The 26,434-nt window shown below is 40.9% G+C and overlaps 2 protein-coding genes and 1 long non-coding RNA gene across 7 annotated transcripts; 2 read left to right on the top strand and 1 right to left on the bottom strand.

The window, feature by feature from the left end:
- The first annotated feature begins 5,542 nt into the window (after window positions 1-5,542).
- Window positions 5,543-7,741, top strand: LOC108113413 (mucin-5AC). The gene is given in 5 exon segments (XM_017223967.2): window positions 5,543-5,629; window positions 5,697-6,689; window positions 6,692-6,790; window positions 6,793-7,167; window positions 7,170-7,741. Coding segments are annotated over 5 exon segments (1,932 nt in total). The 5' UTR covers window positions 5,543-5,613; the 3' UTR covers window positions 7,619-7,741.
- A 700-nt stretch (window positions 7,742-8,441) lies between these two features.
- On the bottom strand, window positions 8,442-9,724 carry LOC108113414. Its single transcript, XR_001772705.2, has 3 exons — window positions 9,540-9,724; window positions 9,226-9,482; window positions 8,442-8,573 (listed from the first exon to the last, which is right to left on the bottom strand). It is a non-coding gene; the product is annotated as an uncharacterized LOC108113414 (long non-coding RNA).
- Window positions 9,725-18,017: 8,293 nt separating this feature from the next.
- Window positions 18,018-19,040, top strand: LOC108113421. Of its 5 annotated transcripts, none has more exons than XM_017223976.1 (2): window positions 18,018-18,775; window positions 18,857-19,040. In XM_017223976.1, the coding sequence occupies exons 1-2, from the start codon at window positions 18,216-18,218 to the stop codon at window positions 18,870-18,872; spliced, it is 576 nt and encodes a 191-aa protein (XP_017079465.1). In that variant the 5' UTR covers window positions 18,018-18,215; the 3' UTR covers window positions 18,873-19,040. The 5 variants fall into 5 exon arrangements, with proteins under 5 accessions (XP_017079465.1, XP_017079464.1, XP_017079467.1 ...); XM_017223975.1 differs by having other exon boundaries at window positions 18,838-19,040; XM_017223978.1 differs by having other exon boundaries at window positions 18,828-19,040.
- Window positions 19,041-26,434: the final 7,394 nt, after the last annotated feature.

Genomic DNA, 26,434 nt, shown 5'->3' with positions numbered 1-26,434 from the left:
GAGCCACAAGACGGGACCTGATTTGATCATCAGAGAAACGAATGACTAGAATATTTAGGCCAGCCAAAAACTTTGTCTCAAACAAAAAAGGCCGCCTGCTTCAACACGAAGTATAAGCTGTGGGATACTTTTCTTCTACGAGTACCCTCTTCTAATTTATGATTAACGGACTTGACATCATTTTCGATTTATGTACTCGTTAGCCCCATATAGCATTTCAATTTTCTAACAAGAATATTTGGTATTAGCTTATTAAAAACGTAGGCGGCGCCGTGAAGTTGTTTGACATGCTTTATACGGATCTAGCAATAGGTGGCGCTAGTAAGTGTTTACACGGTGTCAATATATGTTTATAGTTCTTACCACCAGTAATCGGGTTCTTCAAAATCCATAATTATATTCAGTTAACGCTGCTAAAAACTTTCAACTGCCACTGTGCCACTACCAATTTCAATATCGTTTCAAATGTAAAGTATTATAATATAAACTCGCACTAAAATGCGGAAAGCTTACACCACTTTATGTTACAGTTGACTTAATTTTATGGCAAAAGGGGCGCAGAAATAAAACCGAAAAAGAATGAAAAGGAAAAGAAATCACTTAACCCTTGGGCAACCCCGACACATGCGATATTGACTTGGGTGGGGCGGCGACCCTTTTATCCAACTTGAACTCAAATTCAGTGCGGAACTGGAGTCAAACAGAATATAAATCAGTTTAATGATTTCTCTTCCATCGCAAAAAGCGAAGGGAGACTGCGATTTGGGTTACTCTTTGGCTTTAAATGGACTTTTGAAATCAGTTTGAAAAATGTCTAATTCAAACTGCTTTCTGGGCTGCAACAGTAAGCAAGGAGTGTTGGAGCATCTCAAAGAAGTTATGTAATTATGGTATTTGAGCAGAACCGTGATAAGCAATGCTAAACTTATCGACATTCTTAAATTGATCAAAACGCTTCTACTTCGCTACTTTACTTATAAGCCTAAAGGAGCGAACAGCAAGAAGTCAAGTGTGAATGTATCTTCATCTTTATAAATATCTCTACATCTAGTTTCATCTCTTCATTTTATGATAAATATGCTATCGCTAGAACAAATTTATATGGAATATCAGGGAGACGGATATGGCTAAGTCGAGTCGATTTCTGATAGACTGCTACACATCCTTCTTCGAATTACGAACACTTCAACAAGTACATTATAGCCTTTCACTCTACGAGTTAGGGTAAAATTCGACAACGGGCTCAATGTAGAAGAAATACCTTATGAAAACTACAGCGTTTACTCATAAGTACTTTGAAGACTACTTCGTCTCAGAAGGAAATTCCATTTATTTACAGACTAATCAAAGTCTAAAGAAATCTGTTTGAATTTAAATTAGTGTAATTAATATATGGACTTTATGATAGACTGCCTTGTTTGCTGACGATTAGGAAAGTTGGAAGACTAACCAATTCCGAACTAAACCTATATTTAGCACCAGTGACTGCGTAGGCAGTGGACCATCATGAAAATATATGTTTTATGTCAGCTAAATCCAAATAAAACCCCATGTTTAGTAGCTCCTTACTCACAGCATCAGAATTTTTCAGCACACAAAGAAAATCCCTCACAATATTGAGGGCCGCATTCTAAAGACCAGAGTAAGGAACGCCGTCTTTTTTGGCCGGCTTCTCGTCACGGAGAGTATAAATTGCTCAAAACATAACTGCGGTAAAAACGTGTCAGTATGGGTGCGTTAGTGAGTGCATAAAAAGTAATGCTGAAATAAAAATACCTGAAATATGCTCACAAAACCATACACACGCCCTAACGATTCCTGAAGGAGTAAAAATTGTAACGGCTCGGGAATGTAGAGTGAGTTTGCACGCTAAACGCCGCCCGAAAGAGAGCAAGCCAAAGTCATTAAATGCTTGTCGGCCAGGTGGGGGAGTCCCAGATCCATGCCCGACATTCTCCTCTAAGACAGACCCGTAGGCTTCCCCAAAAAGGTTTTACATGTCATTGCGGCCCGACGCACACAAGCATAGTGGAGAGTCAGAAATTGACATAAATACATAATGAGCCACAATTTCGACCCACATGTGGGCGAATTGATGAGGGGACAGGGCGTGGCAGTGGCCAAAGTGCGTGGGGCTGAAAATCATAAACTTTTACTTTAATTTCCCGCTGGAATTGGCCCAAGAAACCGAGGCAATAAGCGAGTCCACACTAAGTCGGGCCGGGAAAGCGAGCTGTCGACAATTCGCCTAGATGTTTGCACTTAATGTGCTCGACCTGAGGGTGGTTTTAGGGAACTACTTTTTGAAAGTCAAACGTGTTGAAGTTCAAAGAATTTGTACTGCCAATGTAACCAGCAAGTTGTAAGACCAGGTTTCCATATTAGCTAATTGTTCATGTGAGAAAAAACGGCGTCTATCTTATCGAATCCAATTTTCATTATGACCAAAAATTGTAGTTTTGAAATTTAGGCGCTAACCAATTCTTTTGGAATTGCCATTGATTCATGGGCAGAGCGGAAACTCTGATGACGAATATCCAACACCACAAGAACTTTCCAAATGTGTATACCCGTCCAACTAGTACACACGGGGTGCCCGCCTCTCACGGCTTTATGTCGACCTGCTCTAATATTAGGGCCAAGTTGTTGGCTGGCAAAGTTCACGCGAAGGCGATGGAACGGCATTCCCGGGAGACATTTTCAATTATTTATTATTTATGTCAGGAGGGGGAGCCGACTCCAGCACCGGCCATATGTGTCGTGTCCTGTTCTTGGTGGCCCGTCAGTTGACAAATTTGCAGCCAAAACCTGACGAGCTTTAATGCGGGGCAGGGCACGAGGACCTGTGGCCCGGAAACAGTCAGGCTGCGGAAATGGAATCGTGGAAATTTCGTTAAGAAAATTATTTACATTTGCAAATTTTATGAGCTTTGTTCCATCCAAGGAGGATCGGGCTTGGCAGATGGGCGGGGCTGGCTCTCACATGTCTGCATGTTTAATGTAATGCAGTGTGTGCCCCACCACGCCCACCACGCCCACCTGATTCTCACCCTCCTCAGGACTCGCTCCTGGCTCACCTTACCCTGGCAGTGTTGTGCTTTTTAACCGTATTAAATTACATCCCTGTTGGCGTTTATTAATGGCGCAAACTTTTAATGAGAATGTGCATATTTAATTGCAAAGTCAAGAGAAAAAGACAGCTGGAATGGGAGAAGAGGTATGATAATGTGGTGCTGGCCTAGAAACCGCTAAGATTCTCTTTGTTCAGAGGGGTCACCAATTTTCCACAACCTCGGGGGTCGGTGTACCTGATCTCCTGGTTCCCTGGGAGCTGGCATGGGACCGTAAATGAGAACAAAATGGGTTCTGGGAATGCTACTTAGCAGCAACATCTCATCAGCATTAATGTGCCCTGGTCGTCGTCATAATCAGCGCTGAGGTCGCAAACGCAAATTGCCTCAGTGCTTGCCTGCGTTTCAGTATTTTTTAGCTAATTTTAAAATGTGCACAAATTTGATGTTAATGTTAAAGTCACGAGAAGGGTTTAATGTTAAATTTTAAGGTTTAAGAATGAAATTTATAAAGCAACTTAACATCCTAAGTAACTGAATATCTGAAAGAATGTGTTGAAAGAAATTCACAGTTCAGATCGAAATACCCCTATACCTTAAGCCCCCAATATATTGGCGTTTGAAAAATAGACTACACAGATCTGTACACCAGCGGACATTATGACCTCTAGCGTAAAAAATATTAGTAATACATAATATATAATATATATATTTGTATCTTTATGGGTTATAGGCTTGGTATATTTTTTCCATCTTGAAGCAAAATGATATAGTCGATGATGATTACAGTCGAGTAAAGAAGGCTATTAAGTATGTCACCGCCAGTTAATCAAGAAGCCTTATACGATTCAAACAACAGATGGCGTTATAATGCTTGTCTTAATACTGATTAACAGACTAACGGTAGTGTATCCGAATTCCGCATGAAGTTTACTTATATCTTTGGCACTGTAAGGCTTAAAGAATTATATATTTAAAAAATAATAAAGTAAAATCACTTTGCGTACATAAGTTATATTTTTTAAAAGGTTTCACTTTCTTACGACTTATAATTACTTTTTGGATGCGGATCGCTCTAATCAAGTGCCGAGTATAAGAGAATACACTTCCTGGTCTAATATGTAGTTCATGCTATCCCAAGGATTACAGCGCTTACAGGAAAAAGGGACATCTGATCTCTAAGAAGAACCTTATTAGTTCGAAAACGATTCCTTCTGCCTGTTTTTCTTTTCAACGGTTACATTTACATTCCTTTTACCCTTGGAGTAGTGCTAAGTAGTAGGTATAAAATGTTTTCAACTACCAAAACATTGACGAAACTTGAAGTTCGTTGGCCAAAACATGTTTACATCGGTAAAAGTATTGATAGCTTGATAGCAGTTCCATTTCATTTGATAAGAAATCAAGAGTAAGTACCTTTATTTTGCTATCGCTGATCAGTCGAAACCCAAATGCGTAATGGCCCATACCATTTATATTTAATGCTCATAAAAAAAATGATTATGAATTCACTTTACAAAAATGCAACCATAATTTTAAATGAAGCAATCCTGTAAGGGGAGAAGTCGTCGTTTTGGGAAAACATAATATTAAATGCTTTAAATGTCATAAAAATAATAATTTACTAATATCAGACCTTCGCGACTGAAAAAAGTTGATATTATCTTCATTTTAAATATTTTGAGACGGATATAAAAGGATAGGATCTGGCAAGCCAATTATAAAATATGTTCTGAGTAATATTAAATTCTTGCTATATTTTTATTATTGTACAGCACTGTCTGAGATTCTACGAATTCAAGAAATATTGATTGATTTTGATATACGAAAAACAAAGTAGATTGCTCTACACTAAATATTAGCACTACGACAATCAGTCTTAATTGGTGGGTCTTTATCAAACTTTGGTCATTCTTCAGTTGCTTTTAGTTTCTTACTTTCAGTGAAGCTGTTAGAAACCCTAATTGCCCCATAGATAGGACTGAGTCTTCTCAGAACACCATTGACAAAGCTCTTTTCATAAAGTCAGGATCTGGTGATGCTAATAAGTAACCATAAGGTCAGAGTATCACTCCAGATATTTTTATATGCTATTATAAAAAAGGTTAAGTTCTGCAGATAAAATTCCTCAAGAAAACGTCAGAGTGATTGAAAGAGGAAGTGAAAGAAGAATGAGCTTGAAAATATATCAATTAAATGATCAAAGAACGGAAATGAAAATCGTGTCGTCGTGTTTCCAGTTCCGTCTTGTGAGAACAATTAAAGAAATTAAAACATATAGGGAAAACGCCCGTATCCAACAGATAACGGAAGCCATTAAATTACCATCTCATATGATCACGGTTGCCGCCCAAGACGCAATAGTGTGTGGCCTGTCTATCAAAAACTCGATAAGGGGAGATACTCATCTTGAGACAAAGGGCTTCATATAAAAGACTGTGCACTTGCAAAACAGTCATTAAAGCGTGTTCGTCAGCACGAGACTTATTGTGCAAGCTTAAATAATACAAAGGAACTCTAAACAGGAATAGCTGCCGACAAAATGAAAGTTGCCTTTGGTATGAAAGGGATACAGTTAAGGAGTCTGAAGACGACACTAAGGACTAAACCATCTTTTCCTTCCAGTAATTGCCTGTGCCGCCCTTTTCGTGGCTAGCATCAGTGCCGCTAGTGTGCAGCCAGCCGTGAAATCGATCAATAATCAGCTCTATCGGCGTTACGTTTGTGCCCACAAGTCGGATGGATTCCGCGCTCTGGTTCCTGGCAGTTGCTCGCAATACTACGAGTGTCAGTCAGGAGTGGCTCTCGTCAGCACGTGCTCTCGCTTTTTCGACGCTAAGGTCCAGGGATGTGTCAACTACAACACTGGTTGCATTGAGGTTCAGCCTTCAACATTGGGCAGTGCGCCTGTTGGAGGCTCTTCCGCCGTGGTACCATGTGCTGAAACGACCACAGCGTGCGCCCCAACTACTACCACCCTTTGTGCAATAGAACCAACACCAGCCACAACAACCTGTGAGCCAACGACTACAACAACTTGTGAGCCAACAACTACAACAACCTGTGAGCCAACAACTACAACAACCTGCAAGCCAACAACTACAACAACTTGTGAGCCAACAACTACAACAACCAGCGGGCCAACAACTACAACAACCTGCGAGCCAACGACTACAACAACTTGTGAGCCAACAACTACAACAACCTGTGAGCCAACGACTACAACAACTTGTGAGCCAACAACTACAACAACCTGTGAGCCAACAACTACAACAACCTGCAAGCCAACAACTACAACAACTTGTGAGCCAACAACTACAACAACCTGCGAGCCAACGACTACAACAACCTGCGAGCCAACGACTACAACAACTTGTGAGCCAACGACTACAACAACTTGTGAGCCAACAACTACAACAACCAGCGGGCCAACAACTACAACAACCTGCGAGCCAACGACTACAACAACCTGCGAGCCAACAACTACAACAACTTGTGAGCCAACAACTACAACAACCTGCAAGCCAACAACTACAACAACTTGTGAGCCAACAACTACAACAACCAGCGGGCCAACAACTACAACAACCTGCGAGCCAACGACTACAACAACTGTGAGCCAACGACTACAACAACCTGCAAGCCAACAACTACAACAACTTGTGAGCCAACAACTACAACAACCAGCGGGCCAACAACTACAACAACCTGCGAGCCAACTAAACAACTGAAACAACCTGCGAGCCTACAACTACAACAACCAGTGGGCCAACAACTACGACAACCTGCGAGCCAACGACTACAACAACCTGCAAGCCAACAACTACAACAACTTGCGAGCCAACAACTACAACAACCAGCGGGCCAACAACTACAACAACCTGTGAGACAACAACTACAACAACCTGCAAGCCAACAACTACAACAACTTGTGAGCCAAAAACTACAACAACCTGCAAACCAACGACTACAACAACCTGCGAGCCAACAACTACAACAACCTGCGAGCCTACAACTACAACAACCTGCGAGCCAACAACTACAACAACCTGCAAGCCAACAACTACAACAACCTGCGGGCCTACAACTACAACAACCTGCGGGCCAACACTACAACAACCTGTGAGCCAACAACTACAACAACTTGTGGGCCAACAACAACAACAACTTGTGTGCCAACAACAACAACAACTTGCGGGCCGACGACCACAACAACCTGTGAGACCTCGGTGGCATCAAAGGCCAAGCCAGCCTCTGTAAAAGTGCGACCAGCAAAGCCCCTGCGTCCTGCCGTGCGACCCGTATTGGAAACTGAGAAGCTGTCGGTCACCAAAAGCCATGACCTAAGCATTTCCACTTACACGAAGTACGTGTGCCGCAATAAGCCCGACGGATTCATGCTAGCTTCACTGAAGAGCTGCTCCGACTACTACATCTGCCGATATGGAAAACCCCTGCTGGTTAGCTGTGGCGACAAGTACTTTAATGGTCTCAAGGGCATTTGCGATCTTCCCGAGAACACGCGTTGTGTGCAGCCCCAAGCCTAAAAATGACAAGAATAAGGTAACTTGTGAAGTGGCCTCTTGGAGCACCACCTGACCCCACCTTGATTTGTGCTCGATTGATCCTACATCTTTTTCAGGTTAAATAATATACCAAATGCAAAAGCTAAAATAAGCTTAAAAAATTGGTCTTTTTGCTCAAGTTTTTATGGAGAATGGGTTGGGTTAAGCTGTGGTATGTAGAAGATAGTGCTTAGCAGGCTTCTCTACATTTGAATTTACAGCATGGCTGCGGCGGACGGCATTCAGCATCGGGAGGAGACTATGGTGCCATACCCGATCAATGGCATACTTGACGTTCGTCGTTTAAGGTGCATTGCTTTGAGGTCCCATAGTGGCGCTTGAAGTGGAACTGGTGCCTGGTGATCGGGTATCAAACCAGCCTCTGGCAACTCTACTAGCACTGAATGGAAGTAACTGCCAAAAACACTAGAGAATCCAACTTTTATACTAGCTTATAAAGACACTGTTTCCATTTGGGGGTCAGCGTTAATAATGCCTTGATTTTTGACGGATTGAGGTGTCCTCTTACTGGGTTTCGTTCAGAATTGTGTAACGGATTAAGGGCACAAGAAGCAAAGGGAACCATTAGTTAAATGGAAGGATGGCGGAAATGGAAAATAATTTGCAACTGCTCCCTGCTGTAGAAATCGATAAATCGGTCAGAGTACTACGAAGGAGAGTACTGAAATTCATTCGAAATATTGATATTAATTAAATGGCTAATGGCACATAAGTTCCTAGTGCCAACTTCCTGCCCCCGTTAAAAAGCCGACCACAATAATTGAGTTCACATATCCTTATTAAATTTTTACTTTATAAACCACCCTAAAAAGCTTTATTAAATTTTCTTGGTATATGAATGCAGCATTTTTTAATGAATACAACGTTTACTTTTTGCTCGAATTTCAGTAAAGCCAAGGTTTTTTCATAGGCCACCCTGAAATTAAAATTAAAAAAATCATTAGGATATGTAGTAAAAGATAAAATAAGGAGTCGGTGGCTTTGGTTTCCCCAGGTTTGATTAGTAGACAAATACAATACTTTTATAAGAATTGAGGAAATAGTAAGAGGGATTTGGCATTTGGGATGTAGGCCATTATAATTGATGATTACTTTTCAGAATTCCGTCATCCCCCAGAGAGCTCTTAATAATGGGGCTTTCGAAATTGGAAACCAAGCTTATACTGTAGGTTGCCAAAAATCAGTTTCGATAAACATCGAAAGGGCCCGAAAAATTTTGCAATAAAAGCCAGCACTCTGCACTCTCCGTCGTCACTTTTTAGTGCTTTTTTTGGCACCGGAAACTCATACACGCTCTCTAGAATAAAATCCGCGTTACCCTTTTCCAACTGATGCAACTCTCCGCTCCAGCTGAAGAATTCAAATTAGAGCATTGTTTACAATCGAACGGCCTCGCAACCCTCTTTGTGCAAAAGATTTATTGAACTTTTCTGCCCAGCCCTCGCCTCCCATCTCCGCGGAAAGTCGGTGAAATTTTTATTGCCAGCGCTCTGTACTTTGTTTTGGCTCTTAAGAAAATTTCAATTCGCCCTACCTCCACCCCCCCCACATACGAACAGAGGACTCACCTGAACTACATTTGTCGGGGGAATATCTCACACGTTCCCAAAATCCGTCTGAAGCCTAGCAGGTGTACAGGCCGTACGGCCAACAGGCGGGTCCACACGGTCCGCAGCCTTTGGGTCCGCCGCAGCAGGAGTAGCTGCAGGGTCCCAGTGACAAGGCGCAAGGGCCACACCAAGGTCCGCACCAGGGTCCGCAGGGCCCCGAGGGTCCGTAGCCGTAAGGACCACAACCAAAGCCGCACATATTTTTTTCGTTGGTGCTATAAGAAAGGGATACGTTTTAGGAATAGCCACCCGAGTAGTTTTTAGACACTCACGCAAACTTCACGGGTAGAGAATTAGTTGGAAAACTGAAATTTTGATATTGAATTTTTATTCAGAGATTTTCAGCCCCGTGTGGCCCCGTGTGACTAGAGAGCTCCAGATAAAAACTACAACTGACCCTTTGGCGTAGGAAAGCCTGATGTCATCAGTCTGTGCTTGAAGTTCCGTTCATAGCCGACTAAATACGTTATCCGTACTACGTTGACGATTGTATTAACACGGAGTATCGCTATAGCCGAGTGCCCCGACACAGATACCCGTTACTGTGCTTACCAATTGTAAAATAATGCAGAAGCAGAATCTGAAGCTGTGTAAAATTTAACTACCTTAACTAACTTATGGGCAGCAAAAACGTTGATGAATGTTTTAAAAAAATGATGAAAGGGTAACCATCTGATGGGCTTGTTTTGTTTTTAACGAGTCAGCTGTTAATTGATGTCAGCTGTTTTATTCGTTAAAAACAGGGCTACGGTATTCGCAGATTCTGTTGTAACCCAAAATTGCAATCCACACATAGACGAACCAAGTTTTAGCTCGAAGCTAACTTAAACTCAACTCGCGCAGTTCTTTATATATTTTCCAAGGGGAAAAATCTCATATTTAACCTTAAACCTTAAATCGTTTAAGGCTCCACAATCATTTAGGGTTCTTGTCTTAAGACACATCGGCAAGAATTTACCCTAAACTAACATCCTATTTCCACTTGGCGGGATAACATTTGTGTCCAATAAATATCAAATAAGGTCGTTTCCCCTTTGCACCAAATCAGAAACTTTATACGTCCCTTAAAAACGTGCGAGTCGGTTTTTTTGCCAATTTAATTTCTGTAACCATTAAAAGTAAGAAGTCGGTACAGCCATAAAAATCAACGAGCCGACAGAGTTAAATTAAATAGAACAATAACCAAATTGGCTCAGCGGTCTTTAAATTTTGAAAATAGCAATTAGAGCAGCAAGACTCCAATCAAAGCTAACTCCAGCTCGGTGGTGGGTGTAACGAGTCCAGATTCGATGAGGCGGGAGGATGGGGTAAGGGCAACAGCTGCCAGGATCTCCCCTTTCCCTGGGGATAAATTAGTGGTTTTGGTCTCTAATATAGTCGTCTGCTCGAATGCCCCTGCCATTTGTCATTTTCCCTTGACACCCTCGGCGCCATTTGCTTTCCGCACTGATTTAATATTTATTTTATTAATTCAAAATTAACATAAAAATGTTCGAAATATTTTGACACTTGGCATTCGGATGCACCACTTCTGGGGCTTCGAGGCTGCGACTGTGCTTGCCGAAAGCTTGCCGGGGTGGCTTGTTATTATTTTGACACTTGCCAAACAATTGGCATGCGAAATGAAAACCCAGCTGCCTCGACGGAGCAACCGAAAGGAACAGAAGGACGTCGGACTAAGGGAAAATTTTATTATGGAATTTCGTAAATTAAATATTTACACGACAGCTGTGCGAAGGTCTTAAGCCTGCTAGGTCTCCATACTGGGGCTTATACAAGAATACATGGCGTTTCCTCCCTTCGTTTGGCCCGGTGATTCAATATTTTGCTTGAGCCATAATTGAATTTAATAGACGGCCCGTGGATTCCTTGGGCTTTCGTTTCAAAAATAAGTTTGTGGAAAAGCCTGTAATAATTTTCCCTTGTCTCGATTAGCTCTTTCGTTTTGATTAGCTGCTTCAGTGCATTAATTAAATTACCATAAGCATTTGCCTGACCAAAGTCAACAGCTAAATTGGGCACTGAAAAATAAAAACAAAGACAAACACGTTTAGAGGAAAAACAAGGTGGGAAGAGAGATTCATTCGAAACGACGACCAACGTAAACTCGCCGAACGCTGTGTCACTAATTCAGGTAATTTGTCACATTATTTACATTTTAAATGAATGCTGTCGTTGTTGTTGCTGGTGGTCGTGGTGGCGCTTCTGGTAAGGACAGTAAGTAACCGAGAGAAAACCAATTTTCATTTTCATTTTCATTTTCATTTTGCGGGCTACGCAGCAAACGGAGGAGACGAAAACAAATGAGTAACTGACGTGCTGGCCAAGGCACAAAGCACAGGGCAGAAACGGAGAAACCCTTTTCCTGCTGCGCCACCTTCTTTGCCAAGGAGCTCCGCTCCCACATACAGATGTCGGAGCCAAAGGGCAGGCAAGTAAAAAGGACTCAGCCACCAAGAAATGAATGACCAAGAAATGCGATTAAAATTTGAACACTGAGGTGAAAGGAAAAAGCCGCTTTTGTGGTACCCGTCACGCTAGCGGAGGGTTCCAGCCCTAATTTGAATGAAGTGGCAACATTGATAATAGCCCGCATCTGCCGCATCTGAGAAGCTCTTGAGCCACCCACACAGCTGGGTGCCCTTTTTTTAATGGCGCTGCTTACTTTTACTGCTTATCTGAACAAATCTTATGTCAATGGACCGAACACCTGACTAAAACTCCAGCTAACCAAAAGGCAGGAGCAAGTGTATGCCGATGGAGGTATAACGAAAATTAATCATTGAATTGTCTAAATCATTCGAAACAGGAAATAGACCGCGACTCCCAGATGCCCACAACTGTTATACCAAATTTTAATATAATTTTGCTTACAGAAACTGAATTATATTAGCACCACTTATCATAAAGATCATAAAAAGCATGATTAATAACTGTATTTTAGGTCACCTAATTATTTTTTAAGAAATTTCTAATGAAATATTCGATATAATAATGTAAAAAATGATTAAAACAGGAAATGCCTAACCAATACATACCCTGAAACTTAGTGGAGTCACTGTTGCTCGCGAATTGTGGGCGTTAGAGTGAGCTTCTCAAGAATAAGCATTTCTTTCTATATTTTATGGATCCTAATTCTGAATTTATAGGATTCATAGGGTCGAGTTACCCTTTCTTCTCTCCTAATAATATTGTCTATACCCGCCGTTGATATATTTTTGACTTTTTTCAGACCAAACTCTTTATTTTATAGTTCCTAGGTAAGGCACTTAAAGACCAAATCAATTTTTACGCCGATCGATAACTAATCAGTTATCACTTGGCAGACTATCCTAACATCTACCTATCCTATATGCCTACCATATAGGTACATTTTTCTGCACTCAATGGTACCAATGTCATTTTTGTCGTCCCTCATAACAAATTATAAACAGTTTTTTACGCTTTTAAATGAGTTCTCAATCTTCTTCTCCGATTATTTTGCGCCGTAATGCGAGCGATTAAAAGTTATAGCTATCCTTTGCCATTTTTTATTTCCCCATCATTCACAGCGCTCCAGTCCCCTTCCACACATCCTTTCAGCGTGCAACCACAATGCCGCTGTGAAACGAGGCAGGCTATAGAATCATAGAAATGTTTTAGGCAAATGTGAATTTTAGGAATTAACCTAATATTGTTTCGCATATGTAATATTATTTATAACTGTCATCGCAAAACAGTAAGTTTCCAGTGAGTCAGTCAGCCCAAAGGCACGTCTGGTAATGCGCACGACAAAGTACGTGTGGGTATTATTATTTGTGGGTCAATGAAAGGAAAGAGCCTACAGGGAAAACTCTGGTCTGTTCGCCTCTACCAAATTTATGGGGAGGCATGGGTCATGAAGGCACTGCTCTCCTGCCAACGCCGAAGCTGGCAGGATCCGGTGAACGTTTGCAGGGCTGATTGAATTTTTCCTTAGCATACTTTGCGGATGCTGAAAATAATTGAAGAGAACTGAGAAATAAGATTAATTTCTGAGAGCGCTTATTGATATAAAATATTCCAGTGTTTGCGTTTAATTATTTAATTAAGATTTTTTTAAAGAATATTTAATTGGCTGTACAAGCTCCTTGTAACTGGCTGTTGAAATAGGGAAATTTCATTTCATTTAATTTGTTTAGCATTTCCATTTCAGAAGCCGGTAAAAACAATGCGCCCATATTCTTAAGCGCTGTAGTCGAGTGCCGCGACTATAATATACCCGTTACACTTTTACACAATTTTAAAATATTCATTTTGCTAGAGGAAATGGACAAAACGCCACCTTTTTTCAAAAAAAAAAAGGTTTACTAACTGATGCTGACGTCATAAATAGCGAAATAATGTTCCGATTTGAAAAATCTTTGCTAAATCGATAGATTTGGACAAAAAATGTTGTATAGGGTCAAACGAAGGTCAGCAGGATGCTGAAATAACGTTGCGCTGCTTATGAACCTCAAGAATCTGCTTGCTTTATCAAAACTCTCTATGTCTTATAGTTCCTGAGATCACAGCGTTCATACGGACAGACGGACATGGCTTAAAAGACTTCGCTATTGATACTAATTAAAAATATATAGGGTCGGAAACGTTTCGCTTTACCTGTTACATACTTTTCAACGAATCAAATATACCCTTTTACTCTACGAGTAACGTGTATAATGAGGGAGAGCGCGGAAAAGGTTCATTTTCTCTCGTGCTTTTCTTTGTAATTCGATTCTCCATTTCGTATCATGGTTACTTTTGTTTAGCCTTACATTTTTCACAGGTTATTCTGACAGTTTGGTTATAGACAAAAAGTATATCAAAATTATTTGCCACTAGATTTTTTTTTTATCAGAATTAGGGATTTCCTATTTAAGTGGAAGGAAAGGAAGACTCAAGACTTTCCACAAAACTCTTCTGTTTTTTTAGCTTGATTACATGTTCCTCGCGTATTGTTTGTACGGTATTAATTAATTTATTTTTGGATTTTTATTTCTGCCACAGACTCCCTATGAAGACACCCGTAAGTATTTTATGCCAACGTATGCACAAATGATAACGTCCCTCGTCCTCAAAAGCCTCAGCTCTTGAGCCGTGTATTCACCGCAAGCCAAGTTGTGTGCACTGTTAAGTGGAGAACGCTTTCCGATGCCACTCCGGCTCCAGTTGCCGCTCCCTCTGCCGATTCCGTTCCCTGTCCCTTTAGCCCTTTAGAATAGGCGGTGCCTGCCTGACTGCCTTCCGGTCCTCCACTATGTTTGTGCAATGAAGCGTTGGGCTTTTATAACGCCAGCAGGCAGCTGAGAAACTCCAGAAAGAGCGGCCAGTGGAGGATGAGCGGAGTCAGTCATTGAAAAGCTGTAAAAATCTGAAGGAAAATTCTTAATTTACAAAAAGAACGAAAGGAAAGCTCTGGCGAAATAAATGAAACGTGAGGTAAAAAAAAATGAAACTCAACAGCAGGAGACGGGACTTGTTTGCAGGACAATCGTGGCAGTGATTCAGTGCCCCCAACAGTTTTTGGTTCGGGCATTCTCGTCTCCTCCTCTGCTCCATCTTACTACAGCGTTCCTCCAATATCTACGCAGTGAAGCTTTCCACTCCACTTGTCCGTTCCTTGATTCTCACGCTTTTTGATTTGAATGTCCCATCCCGAGCAGCGCATAAGGGACTGTTCGAGGAGCGAGGGGCTGTACCTTAGAGATACTTAGATACGTATTACGTATATATTTTAATGTGCGCTTTATTAACAGCTTTAGATAGGAGCGCGTCCGCTGGACTGCTCGGACGTACGTCTACCTTTCAGCATCGAATGGAGGCTGAGTGCTTTGGGTTGGCGAGCAGGTGGCCAAGTGGGGCTGCGCTTTTGTTACCTCGGGCGAGGGACGCCAAGTCCTCGACAGGGAATTCACATTGTGGAAGTCAAATTTATTTCGATTGAGTTTTGTCTGCAGTTGACAGGTCTCTTTGTCCATGTTGCGATGTTGCCTGTTTTCCTTTACTCTTGCGACGAGTGTATATCTATCATACCAAATGAATACCACAAGCAAAATTCCTCGAATTTGGCATTAGTTGCTTTGTTTTTGTAATCAGCTTATTAGAACTGTTGGCGAATTAAGTGGACTGTATTTCTTTTTTCTAGAATTGGAGTTTATTTTTTAATTATAAGTTGGCTTACAAAATATTAAGCGGGGAAAGTTACAAGCGGTTGCGATCGAGTCAAAATCTACATATACATACATGTATGTATGTATAATAGCTGCCGAAAAAACGTGCAGAAAAGATAATGCAGAAAAACGCGTGATACTGCAATACCAATGCAAATTTACTGCAATTTCGTCTATGCGTGTGAGCTTCAAGATTTGAGACGAAAAGGAAAACAATGATGTGCATTTAACTAGCTACGATTAGAACAACAATACAATGATGGGCATTTAACTAGGTGCGGTTTGACAATAATACAATTATGATAAATGGCCGATCTATTCTTCAACATGAACTAAATATTTTTTGGTGTAAAAAAAAAGGTTAGGCAATTAAAAAATAAGCAAGCAAATTGAATAATATTTAAGCTTACTTTAGGTCCTTATATTTAGGAAATTTATCAACTGTATGGAATTTCAATCAAAATTCCAACTGCGGAGTCAATTTTGATTAACCGAGCTTTGTCAAAACTAATGAACCCTTAAGGTCATTAAATTGGAGTCCAAGCAAATGTAATCCGTATTCCGCTAGCTATTTCGGAAATGAAGTCAAGGTTTTTCTAAGCAGATTCTGTTCTTATAGAACAAAATGTGGGATATGGGTATATTAAGGTATTAAGCAGCCTATTTAATTTCATATGGGGACACACTGTTCGGAGTTCCACAACCTCGTAGCTTTTTTCCATCAGCCAAAACGGCATATAGAACTGTCTCGTTTCATCAAAGTATGTCTATACCCATCACCCTCTTCCTAATTGAAATTGCGCCTTACTAATTTAAGTTGAAGTCAGTCGATTGCGAATATTGAAGAGAGCAAGTGTCATCCATAGAGTGCGGAAGTCGTGAAGTTTAATACCAACACCTTTGTTTCTTTAATTTACTTTTATATACATATCCGAAATAAACATTATCAATTTGTACTACCCTACAAAAAAGTTACTTCAACTTTTATCAAGACCAGGGAAATGGGCACTATCATTTTAAAATTCCTTTTAATTATTCGTTTCCTCTATTTCCCTATCCCTAGAGAACATAGCCTTGGCCGAATAGTATCTAACAGGTAGACGAAAGACGTTCCTTTTGAGTAAAAACGATACAGCATGTCCGTCCGCTGATTACATTCTGAGCGATTTTTGGGAGAAATCAATGAGTTTTTGATACTGATATTTTTGAAACTTTTTCTAGATCTTCTCCGCACTGTTAGGACTTAAAGGCGTTAATCCAGCAACACATGGTACAAGTCCCGAAAGCTTCTCCGCCTGTCAGAGCCGTCACAAAAATTACATTTTGCCAGCTAATTACAATTTCAAATTAAATCACAAGTAATTAGCTGAAAGTCAAAGACAAACATGGCAAACACACAAAGGGGCGGGCTTGGGAATTTGACAGCATTTTATGATTTACAAACGCAACGTATATTTTTTGCCTAATGGTCTTTTGTTTCTGCTTGACAGGTGGGTAGTGGGTGGTTGGTAGAGTTTGGTGGGTGGTCGGTGGTGCGGGTCATGGGTCATGCGCACCCATATACGCCATCGCAGGAATATTTGCCTGCCAAATGAAAGACATTAAAAGCGACAACAAGCAGCCAAATGGGCAAAACAGGCGACACATTAAAATACATTTTTAATGTTGATGTGAGCGTGTCCGCCCCTTTTCCGCCTCGGAAACATTTCTTCTTTATGTACCATTTTCCCGCCGTGTTTATTATTTATATATGTGTCTGTCTGTTCCCGACTCCCGCTCTCTGGCGTTTGTCGTTCCCGATCCCTCATCTCGCCACCGCAACCCCCTCACAAAAGTCAACTTTCTACCATCAGCCTGGCACGACGTCCGTTAGAAATGTAATCTAAATAATTACTTTTATTGCGATTTTTCCGTATGGTAATCAACGGGATCGGAATGGTGTGTCAAGTATTTTTCTGCCCCTGATTTATTTTTATGGCGTGTATTAATGACTTTTATCTTATATCAAAATTCGGTCAAAAACCATTAAAATTAATTTGCATTTTGTAATTACCGAAAAGGCCTTATTCGGGAGACAATGTAATCTATTTTGTGTTAAAACGTTTCTTTCAAAAATTCATCAAATTAACACGAGATATAATAATATTGGATTCTTAATCTTAACTATAGATTAGTCATCGTCAACTATTTTGACATTTTTAGGTTTTATGTAAATTTAAAGCTCTCTGGACAAATCATCATAATTTAACCAATATAGATAGACGATAAAAATAAAACTAATAGATTATTTACATTAGACTAGTCTCCAGAATATGACGCTATTATAATTTATATTCGGTTCGTAAGGTGGAAAACAAACTTATAAAAACGAAGTTCATGTTCGTATAAAGTCAAGGCATCGAAAAAGTTGTTAAAAAATAACGTTAACAACTTAAAAAACGTAATCCTTTTATTCTGAAAACAAACTTGAACTGCGGAGGCATCTCCGGAATCTGTATGCTTAATCCCATCAATCTTTCTGCTAAGCTTCTCAAGATCTCAGCGTTCATGGGGATAGGAGGAGGGACTTACTTGGCTTACTTGACTAGGCTATCAGGTCGTTTAATCCTGGTCAAGAATACATTTACTTTATTCCTATTCTATTAGAATAGGAACCATCGATTTACATTTCTAACTTACTAAGTAAAGAAGGCATCTGAAAGAAGTGTAAATCGAAGAATGTAATTCGACCTGAGGCTGTAACAAATTTGGAAGTTTAGTATTTGTGTGTAATTTTGAATGCACCTTTTTTCATTTATTTCCATGAACCACCCTTTCGGGCCGAACGGCCCCTACTTTAGTCGATCCTGTCAGCGGGATCGTTTCCCTAGTTTGACTGACGAGATTGGCATCAAGGCGGATAGGCTGGTGTCTGCTCTGGGCAGCGCGGCAATCGCAGATATGAACTCTCGCTTAAAGAGAGGTCACCGAAGCACATACGAGGCGGAAAGGCGAGCGGCCCAAGCGGCTTTGGACGCAAATGTGCCACCGGCCAGGATATATCTTCGCTCCACGCCGCAAGGATTTCGTCGGGCAGTTGACATTTTTATGCCACGTTTTAGTCGCGACGAGAACATGTCTTTCTCAGAAGAGGAGGAGCGGTCAGAGGACCACGCCAAAACCCAATCGATTGCACAGAAACAGAGGATCAGACGGGGTTTGGCTGCTCCCCGGCAAACGGATGAGCCCCCCTACACGGGTAACTGCCACCACTGCCGGGAACTAGGCAGTGATGACATGAAATCCGACGAACGCGGTCGAGGAATGGCGCGCCGCGTTTTCCATAATATGGATCTGTTGTAAGTAGGTTTCTGCACTCAGCTGCCATCTTATTCGAACTAATTTACTAAGTTACTATAAGTAACGTCCACTTGATGCAGCACCTCATGCAGCTAGGGATAGACCACGATTGAATCAACCAGATCGAGTTTGGGGTCACCGCGGAGTTGGCTTTTCTTCTGTCTCACACATTTCAACGGAGGGTTAAACAGCAGCCTTAACAACGGGATGCTCTGCGAGGGAGCCTAGCTGGTTAAATATAAAGAATAAAATGGCTTGTACTTTTAAAAATTGTGTTGTTCACTCCTTCCTTCCATCGACAGTTTAATTCAACTAACACTGGCTTCATACCAAAATCTTTATTTTATCAATTTTTAAGTAAATCCATTAATCGAATTTGTGAAGCTCTAATAGGCAAAAAGTTTACTTTTTTGTTTTTAAACTTTGCAAAGCTTTGGTCTTGGAACAAAAGGTATTAACGTATTAGCTGAAAAGTATGCAACACGTAAAAGACGGGTTTTCTTGATCGGGATCAAGAGCCGTTTCGATTTAACCGTGGCCATCCGCGTGTTCATATGGACGCTGAGATCACGGACGAGAATACTGGGATTGAGCTATTCTATTCTTATTATTGTTTAATTATCCTGTCATGTCCGCTATAACATCCACAGGGCACGAAACAGATCTGACTTGACCTTCAGCAAAGTTTTTACTTGTTATTTCCAATCGATTTACCCAAAAAATTCTATTATTTTTTTTAGTAATTAAGTAGAAATGTAGGCTATATGAAGAGCGGTGTCAAGTTCAGGTATTAAATTGCTGTTACCCATTACAGTATTGGGTATCTAATTAACTAACAAGACAACTTGTCGAGTTAGAAGGAAATAAGACTTACAAAATAACTATAATTGCTTGGTCTCATTCGTTATATTAAAAAGATATACCAAAAAGGGATTTCAAAGTTAAAAAATGTTTTCAGATCTGATTTTATGCAGTCGAACACTTCTCTCAGCAGCATTCCACAATATTTTCCCTTTTCATCACCCTTCTCATCAAGCTTATTTTACCGCCCTATCGTCCATTTAGCCATCCACCCCATCCACATCCACATCTCCACCCACATCCGCATCCGGATCCGCATTCGCATCCTGCATCCCCTCCGTGTTCTTGCTCACTTTGGCATATGCCTTGCATAACTTAAGGCGCAACAGGAAATGAGTGGAACACGCCCCAGCGACTGAAACAGAACGAAATGTGAGGAAAACAACGACGCAGCAGCAGCAATAACAACAACAGCCGTGGCACAATTCTCCCATGCGCCTCCCCCTTCCCAGCCAGTCAGAGCCAGACAGCACAAAATGCTCTTGTAATACCAATTTGGGCCGTGCAGAACAGTTTGCTTTAATATCCATTTTGGAGCCTTGATTTTTGTTAATCAGTGTAGAGATATGGCCCAAACATAACGCAGATATGGAAATATATAGAGTCCTCCGGGAGTCAAAATGAAAGGGATTTTCGAGCGGCCAATATGATGTCGGGATACACAAATACCAGACTTTAAATTCGGCCTTTAGTCAGCTGCCTGGGCACCCAAGGCTGTTTTATTAACTACGAAAAAAGGAAAAGCCAAAGCCGCAGAACAAGTTTTTATTTTGCCCACATAACTTTGTTTTTATTTTGTTTCGCTTTTCATCTTGCGATAATGCCCTCTCTTGTCTTTCCCTGGGCCACGTTTCCTTTGAACTTTATCTTAGTTGTTTGTTTGCCATTTGTTTTTGTTGCTATATCTGAATAAATTCGTGTGTTTATGAATATTGTATATATCCCAGCGGAAACGAATATTTTCAACTTTTGTCGCTCAACTTTGTGCCAAACATTCCTGCACTGTACTTTGTTTTTCTCCCTCCGTTGAATGAATTGCTCGCAAACTTGCTTACTCTTAATCAAATTGTCCTTAATGTCCCTAATATGTGGGAGCGTTTTGTAAGTAAGTCGCAGGATCAAGAGCGAGGACACCCCATTTTGCCAAACATCCGATGAGAGCTTAACTCAAGTTCTATGTTGTTCCTGATACTTCTGTCTGTGTGGATAGCTTGTAGCACCTTTGTAATTCTTATTTGATCGCTAGGTTTAGATAGTTCATGTTTTAAAGCAGAGTGATTATTTCTACAGCTCTTGGTCTCGTTCTTAAATACTTTTGGCAAAATGTTTGCATTTTTCAAATATTTCCTACAACTTCAACCAACAACGACCGCTCGGTGTACATTATAATGCTTTGATCTCGCTCCTTATTGATGTTTCGTGCAGAGACTCCCCACGGTTGAGTTTTCCTCCTTGGGGTTTTTGTGCTTGACCGAGTTTTCCGCACTCCTGAGTTTTGGGAGTATGGTCCACAATACCAATTCAAGTAACCGACTTGTGAGCTCTGCAATTATTAAAAATGCACTCCCATTCATTTAAATTAGCACACGCCGAGAGACGTGAACGCAGCATCATTAAAAGCAGAGTGGGAACTTTGTGGGCTATGGCTACCCTCGTCCTTTCGGATTGAAACTACAATTAAATTCAAATAAAACCCAATATCCTGCGGTGCTTTTTATGTGTGCGCTTGTAATATAAATCCTTTGGCTAATGGGGGCTACGCACACACTCGAGCACTGGCAGCATCGGAAAAGCTCCAACTGTTCGCAGCAGGCGGTCCGTGCCCGAAAAACGGGAAAAAGAGCAATGGACTAAACATGAACACTGCACGGCCGAGGGGTAGCTTGGGCAATGAAGGTTCTGCCGTTCGGGCCCCAACCTGAGTTAGGCGGCGCACTCGTGTGGGGATACTAATGAACAAACTCACAGTTTGCGTCTGTGCTATCCTATGAACTTGCTGCGGTACTTTACGGTTTATTTCAAAAATTCAACAATTTCTTTAAATTTCATTTTTGAATGGGGGATACTTTTGTTCCTCTGTATTTTACAGATTGCATTGGTATTTCGACTCCATTCAGCAAACAAGTCCACCCAGCCATTTCTTCTTCTTCTTTTCTCCTTCTTCTTCTTTTTAGATAGAGCAAATTTAACTACTTTATCAACCTTGCCAACTCAGGTATTTCAACTAAGTATGGAATCAACCTCTAATAATGTGTACCTTTAGAAACAAGCTTAAGGCAGGTCCCCCCACCTTGTGGAAACAAATCAATTTTCTTGCCTTATCGTGTAGATATATGTTTCAAAAATGCTCAGCAAATGTCAGATCAAAATCTGAAAAATTACGAAAGTTACAGGCCGTTACATATAGCACTGTCAACGCGTTTTTCCAGAACCACGTTTTTGGAACTTACGAAAGTAATTGAATTGTTGTACATCAGACCACGGGTTCCGGTTCAAGCCCTTCCGGTAGCGGGATATGAATTTCTTCATAAATAGCGACATATTGTTTCGATTTAAAAAATCTTTTGCAAATCGAAAACATATACGATGGGCGTTTGTGGGCGTTGCAGTAGGCGTGGCTGAATGAAAACTCGCGTAGAGCTGCCGTGGCCTCTCTAAAATTCGTACTTTTAAGCCTAATTTTCTAACTCTTATAGTTCCCGAGATTTTCGGATTTTTGGTTTTCCGGGTTTTGTGGGCTTTAGAGTGGGCGTGGCTAGATGGGAAAAAACAATTTGTTTTGGGGGCATCATAAAAAACCACATGCTTAATACAAACTTTCTATCATTCATAGTTAAGTTTCTACAAAAAGTGAAAGCCTTCTTTCGATCTTGGTGGGCGTAAGTGTGGGTGTGGCTGCGCTGCTTAGGGGCCTCAAGAATCAGCTTGCGTTATCTCAGCCCTGTATCCCTTATAGTTCCTGAGATCTCAGCGTTCATACGGACAGACGGACAGATGGACCGACGGAAAGACGGATATGGCTTAATCGACTTCGCTATTGATCCTAATCAGGAATATATATACTGTATAGGGTCGGAAACGGTTCCTTCCATCTGTGTCATACTTTTCAATGAATCTAGTATACCCTATTACTCTACGAGTAACGGGTATTAAAATTGTAATCACTGAATAAATATATGTTCGTATTCAGAAAAAAATTTCAGTGTTTTATCTTAAGCCGTTAAAAAAAATTCAAGAAAAAAACCCCCATTCCATTTGCATTCAAAACAATCATTTCTAGAAAAAGTGTATGCTGTTTTAAATTTTACTTGCACCACTTATTGTCAGGGCAATCGCCCAATTGTGTTTTTTTGTAATCGGAATAATTTTACTGATACATATTATAGAAGGTGAAACGTAAATCTAAATATGTTTTCTTGACGCCCCAGTTTTTGGCGGTTAGTGGGCGAATCAACATCTCTCTGACATCTCTAGAATATGCAAGCTCTATTCTATCTCTTATAGTTCCCGAGGTCTCAGCGTACATAATTGGAATCGGACCCTGATAGCAACCAAGAATGTTTCTGGAATCTTTGTATAAAGAGGGGCTTAATTTTGAACGGTAAAGTCGAGTTACTCAGAACATTAATTGTAAAATGAATATGTTGATTGCAGAGGTCTGCGTACAATGTAATGTAATTATTAATGTATGTATGTAAAGTTCTACAAACGCTAACCGCTATGACCTAATGACTTTTAATATTGGAACACTTTTACTTCACAACTTAAAGGGTATTCGAATGGCAGAATGCAAGCCGCGCCGCTTCCATCAGTGACGCCTTCTTAATCAAGAACACTACCTCGACCCCGCAAGAATCTCAAGACAAGTCGCCTGCGCACTCGCAGTCATCTCCATCAACTGGAAACTGAAATCGAGGATGAAAAACGCGGCAATGGCAGAGGCACTTAAATGAAATGAAAAAGAAAACGTGCGAATGTCTACTTAAGGGCAGACAGCGCAGAGCAGACGACAGACAAAAGCGAATCTACGAGCGACGTCTAAATGGCTTGCCACAAAGAAGATGAAATCCAAATCAGCCATAATGCCCACAACAAGAAATGTTTTCATGAACCAACTTCGAATTAGCAACTAGATAGCAATAGGAAACAGTTTTCCGAAACTAACGAAAACTTTCGGTTGTCGATCTATCTACTGAATTGTCTGATTTAAAAAATCTTTGGTAGGTGTGTGGGTATTGACAAAATAAAGCAAACTTGCGTTGCGCGGGCATCCCCTGTTACTCTAGAAGTCATCAGAAGGTCATCCTAACCCCAACTACAGAATTTAAGGATTTTTTCTAAAAAAATGTGATAATAAGCGTAAGGCGAAAACATTGCGGTTATCGATTTTCTAACGGTCCTGTGAAGCAACAGTAACAAAGTTACACATTGATAACCAGTCTCCGAGCATTTTATATCAAAACGGCCGGCAGGGAAAGGTAGCCAAGTAGCGACTTACCCCTCATTAAGTATTCCTTCGCCGCTCCGTTCTCGGCGTATTTCAATCAAAATCAAGTGCAGATCTCCATCAGGGCTGAGTTCGGCTTGCATGAAAATTACACGCACAAAACATACAAAACTAATTTTCCAACAAATTAGACGCGCAAGTAGATGTTAAACCACCCCGAACTCGTGCTCCCCTTGTTCATAATTTATTCGCTATTCTTTTTTGGTTTTTTTATTGTTCAGGGCAATTCGTGTGCGTAATTTGCTTCTGTTAAGTTTCGATGTTTTTTCGCATAAGAAAACTTTGCTTTGATACCCGGTGGGGCGGTCTGCTAATTTGGGCGCATGATAATTGGCCGGGCGGAAAGTAAGGTTCCCGGAGCCGCATTCACCGCCTGTGGGCTGAGCTCCAAAACTCCTGATTAGTTTAGGTCCACACACAAAAATCTGCACTTGATGCGAGCACATTTTCCTATCACATGCATCGCCGCCCATCCAGCAGTCTTGCATGCTTAAGCCGTCCCGCGTGAGATTAAAAGCTCTGCCAGAAGAAGATACAAGCGCACACCCGAGATAGAGACCTTTTGCCATATAAACCTTTATAACTCTTTGACAATGGTTTATTGGCTTATTTCTTGTATCAGCTGCAGACACCAGGTGTACATTGGGAGAAACCCAACCCCCTTTTAATGCAAGCATTAATAAATTCACATTATCTTAAGTCGTAGCTCCGAAATCTGAAAATTTCCCCTTCCTGACCCGCCACTTCCTAAAATCACTGATAAAATTCCATTGGATCCATTTTATAAGAGATCCCGGCTCCAATTGCAATAAATTTCAATTATTCACTTAAATTCTCAGTAAGTTGAATGTTTCGCGCAGATGTGAAGTCTCGCCTTAGAGCTCCAGTTTATGACCTTAAACTCTCAACATATATAAAGGCCACAGGCTTTCTCATTCAACAATGCGACCTTCATAAACGCCAAAGGCGATTAAATACACATTTTTATTAACTTTAGTTTATAACTTGCACAAAAACAGCTGCCGAGCAACAATATTTTGTATCATTTCTAATCCGTGAGGCAGGCCTTGTATATTTTAATGCTTTTGTTTTCATCCTCCTATGGCAGCAGGGCAGAGTAGTCCAGATTATAGTTTACTTTTAGATTTTTATGTATACAGTAGAAGTGGTTTTGATTAACAAACGACGTAGTTACACCTGCTGCTTACCATTCTCGAATATTCTTACCTACTGTTCTTGGGGTAATGTATTCGTTGAAAAGTCAAAAATGTGACAAAATAAGGGAAGCGATTTGGGACGCCTGGAATAACTTTGGCGTTCCTAACTTTCCTGTCTAAACCTATCGATTTACCAACAAATTTCCAAATCGGAACATAATTTTGCAATATATTCCCCACATGACCTGTGAATAAAAACTCTTCTTATGGTTCTGGCAGTAAGAGGCTCTTTAAAAATGGTTCACAGCGTCGATTTCTGCCAGCCAAATAATTTATTGTATCTTCTTTGTTTATAAGTTGTGGTGTCGTAATCTTCTTGTTCCCCTTCCTTTCAATTTAATTTTTTGGTAAGAATTCCACACTTTGACGGAAGTATGTAATTAGCTGAGAACTGAAAGAGGCGTGGATCCGATTTGGGGGATTCGCAAGAAGGGTCATTCTACGCTGCCTCCGTCATTGTCTGCTCAAGTAGAAAGAGCATTCGCCCCATCCGCCCCAGCCGAAAAAGCCGAAAGTTAAATTCAATTCAATTAGCAGCATATTTTGCTGCCGAGATACAAAAGCAATGCGAAACAGATACAATGCCCCAAGATACGGGCAATTTATGGGGCTCATGCGATTGTCAGCATGTGGTTTCAGATCCCTTCCAGTGTCTCCCCCACCATCTTTTTGGCATGTTTTGACACTGCAGGCCAAGACGGAATAAGGGGAGTCCCTGCTGTTCACACTCAACGGCGTGCGATCTTCAGATGCCAATGTCGTGAATGGGTCTTGGTCGGGAGTTTAGAGCCTTTCGTGAGATGGTGGCGTTGCGTGGCGTCAAAGGTTGGCGTGAGTGAGTATTGTACTCACCAGACAGGTCCCAATGATTCCGGCATGTCCAAAACGCAATGTGTGTCTGCAGCCCATTAGGGATCGTAGTGATCCTAAGACCGAATACATTTTAATTTTCATATTTCCTATTTTAAATTAATCGACTTAATAACGAACTGCTCACCCAATTTCACGTTAGCTTTTCTCGGAGATAATAATTACTTTTGGAAGATTAATGGAAAATATTGGCTCAGCGTACT

Source organism: Drosophila eugracilis, unplaced genomic scaffold (assembly GCF_018153835.1).
Source record: "Drosophila eugracilis isolate 14026-0451.02 unplaced genomic scaffold, ASM1815383v1 contig_1828, whole genome shotgun sequence".
Classification (NCBI taxonomy): Eukaryota; Metazoa; Arthropoda; class Insecta; order Diptera; family Drosophilidae; genus Drosophila; species Drosophila eugracilis.
Note: the sequence above shows the minus strand (reverse complement) of the source record. Positions and strands in the feature narration are given on the sequence as shown.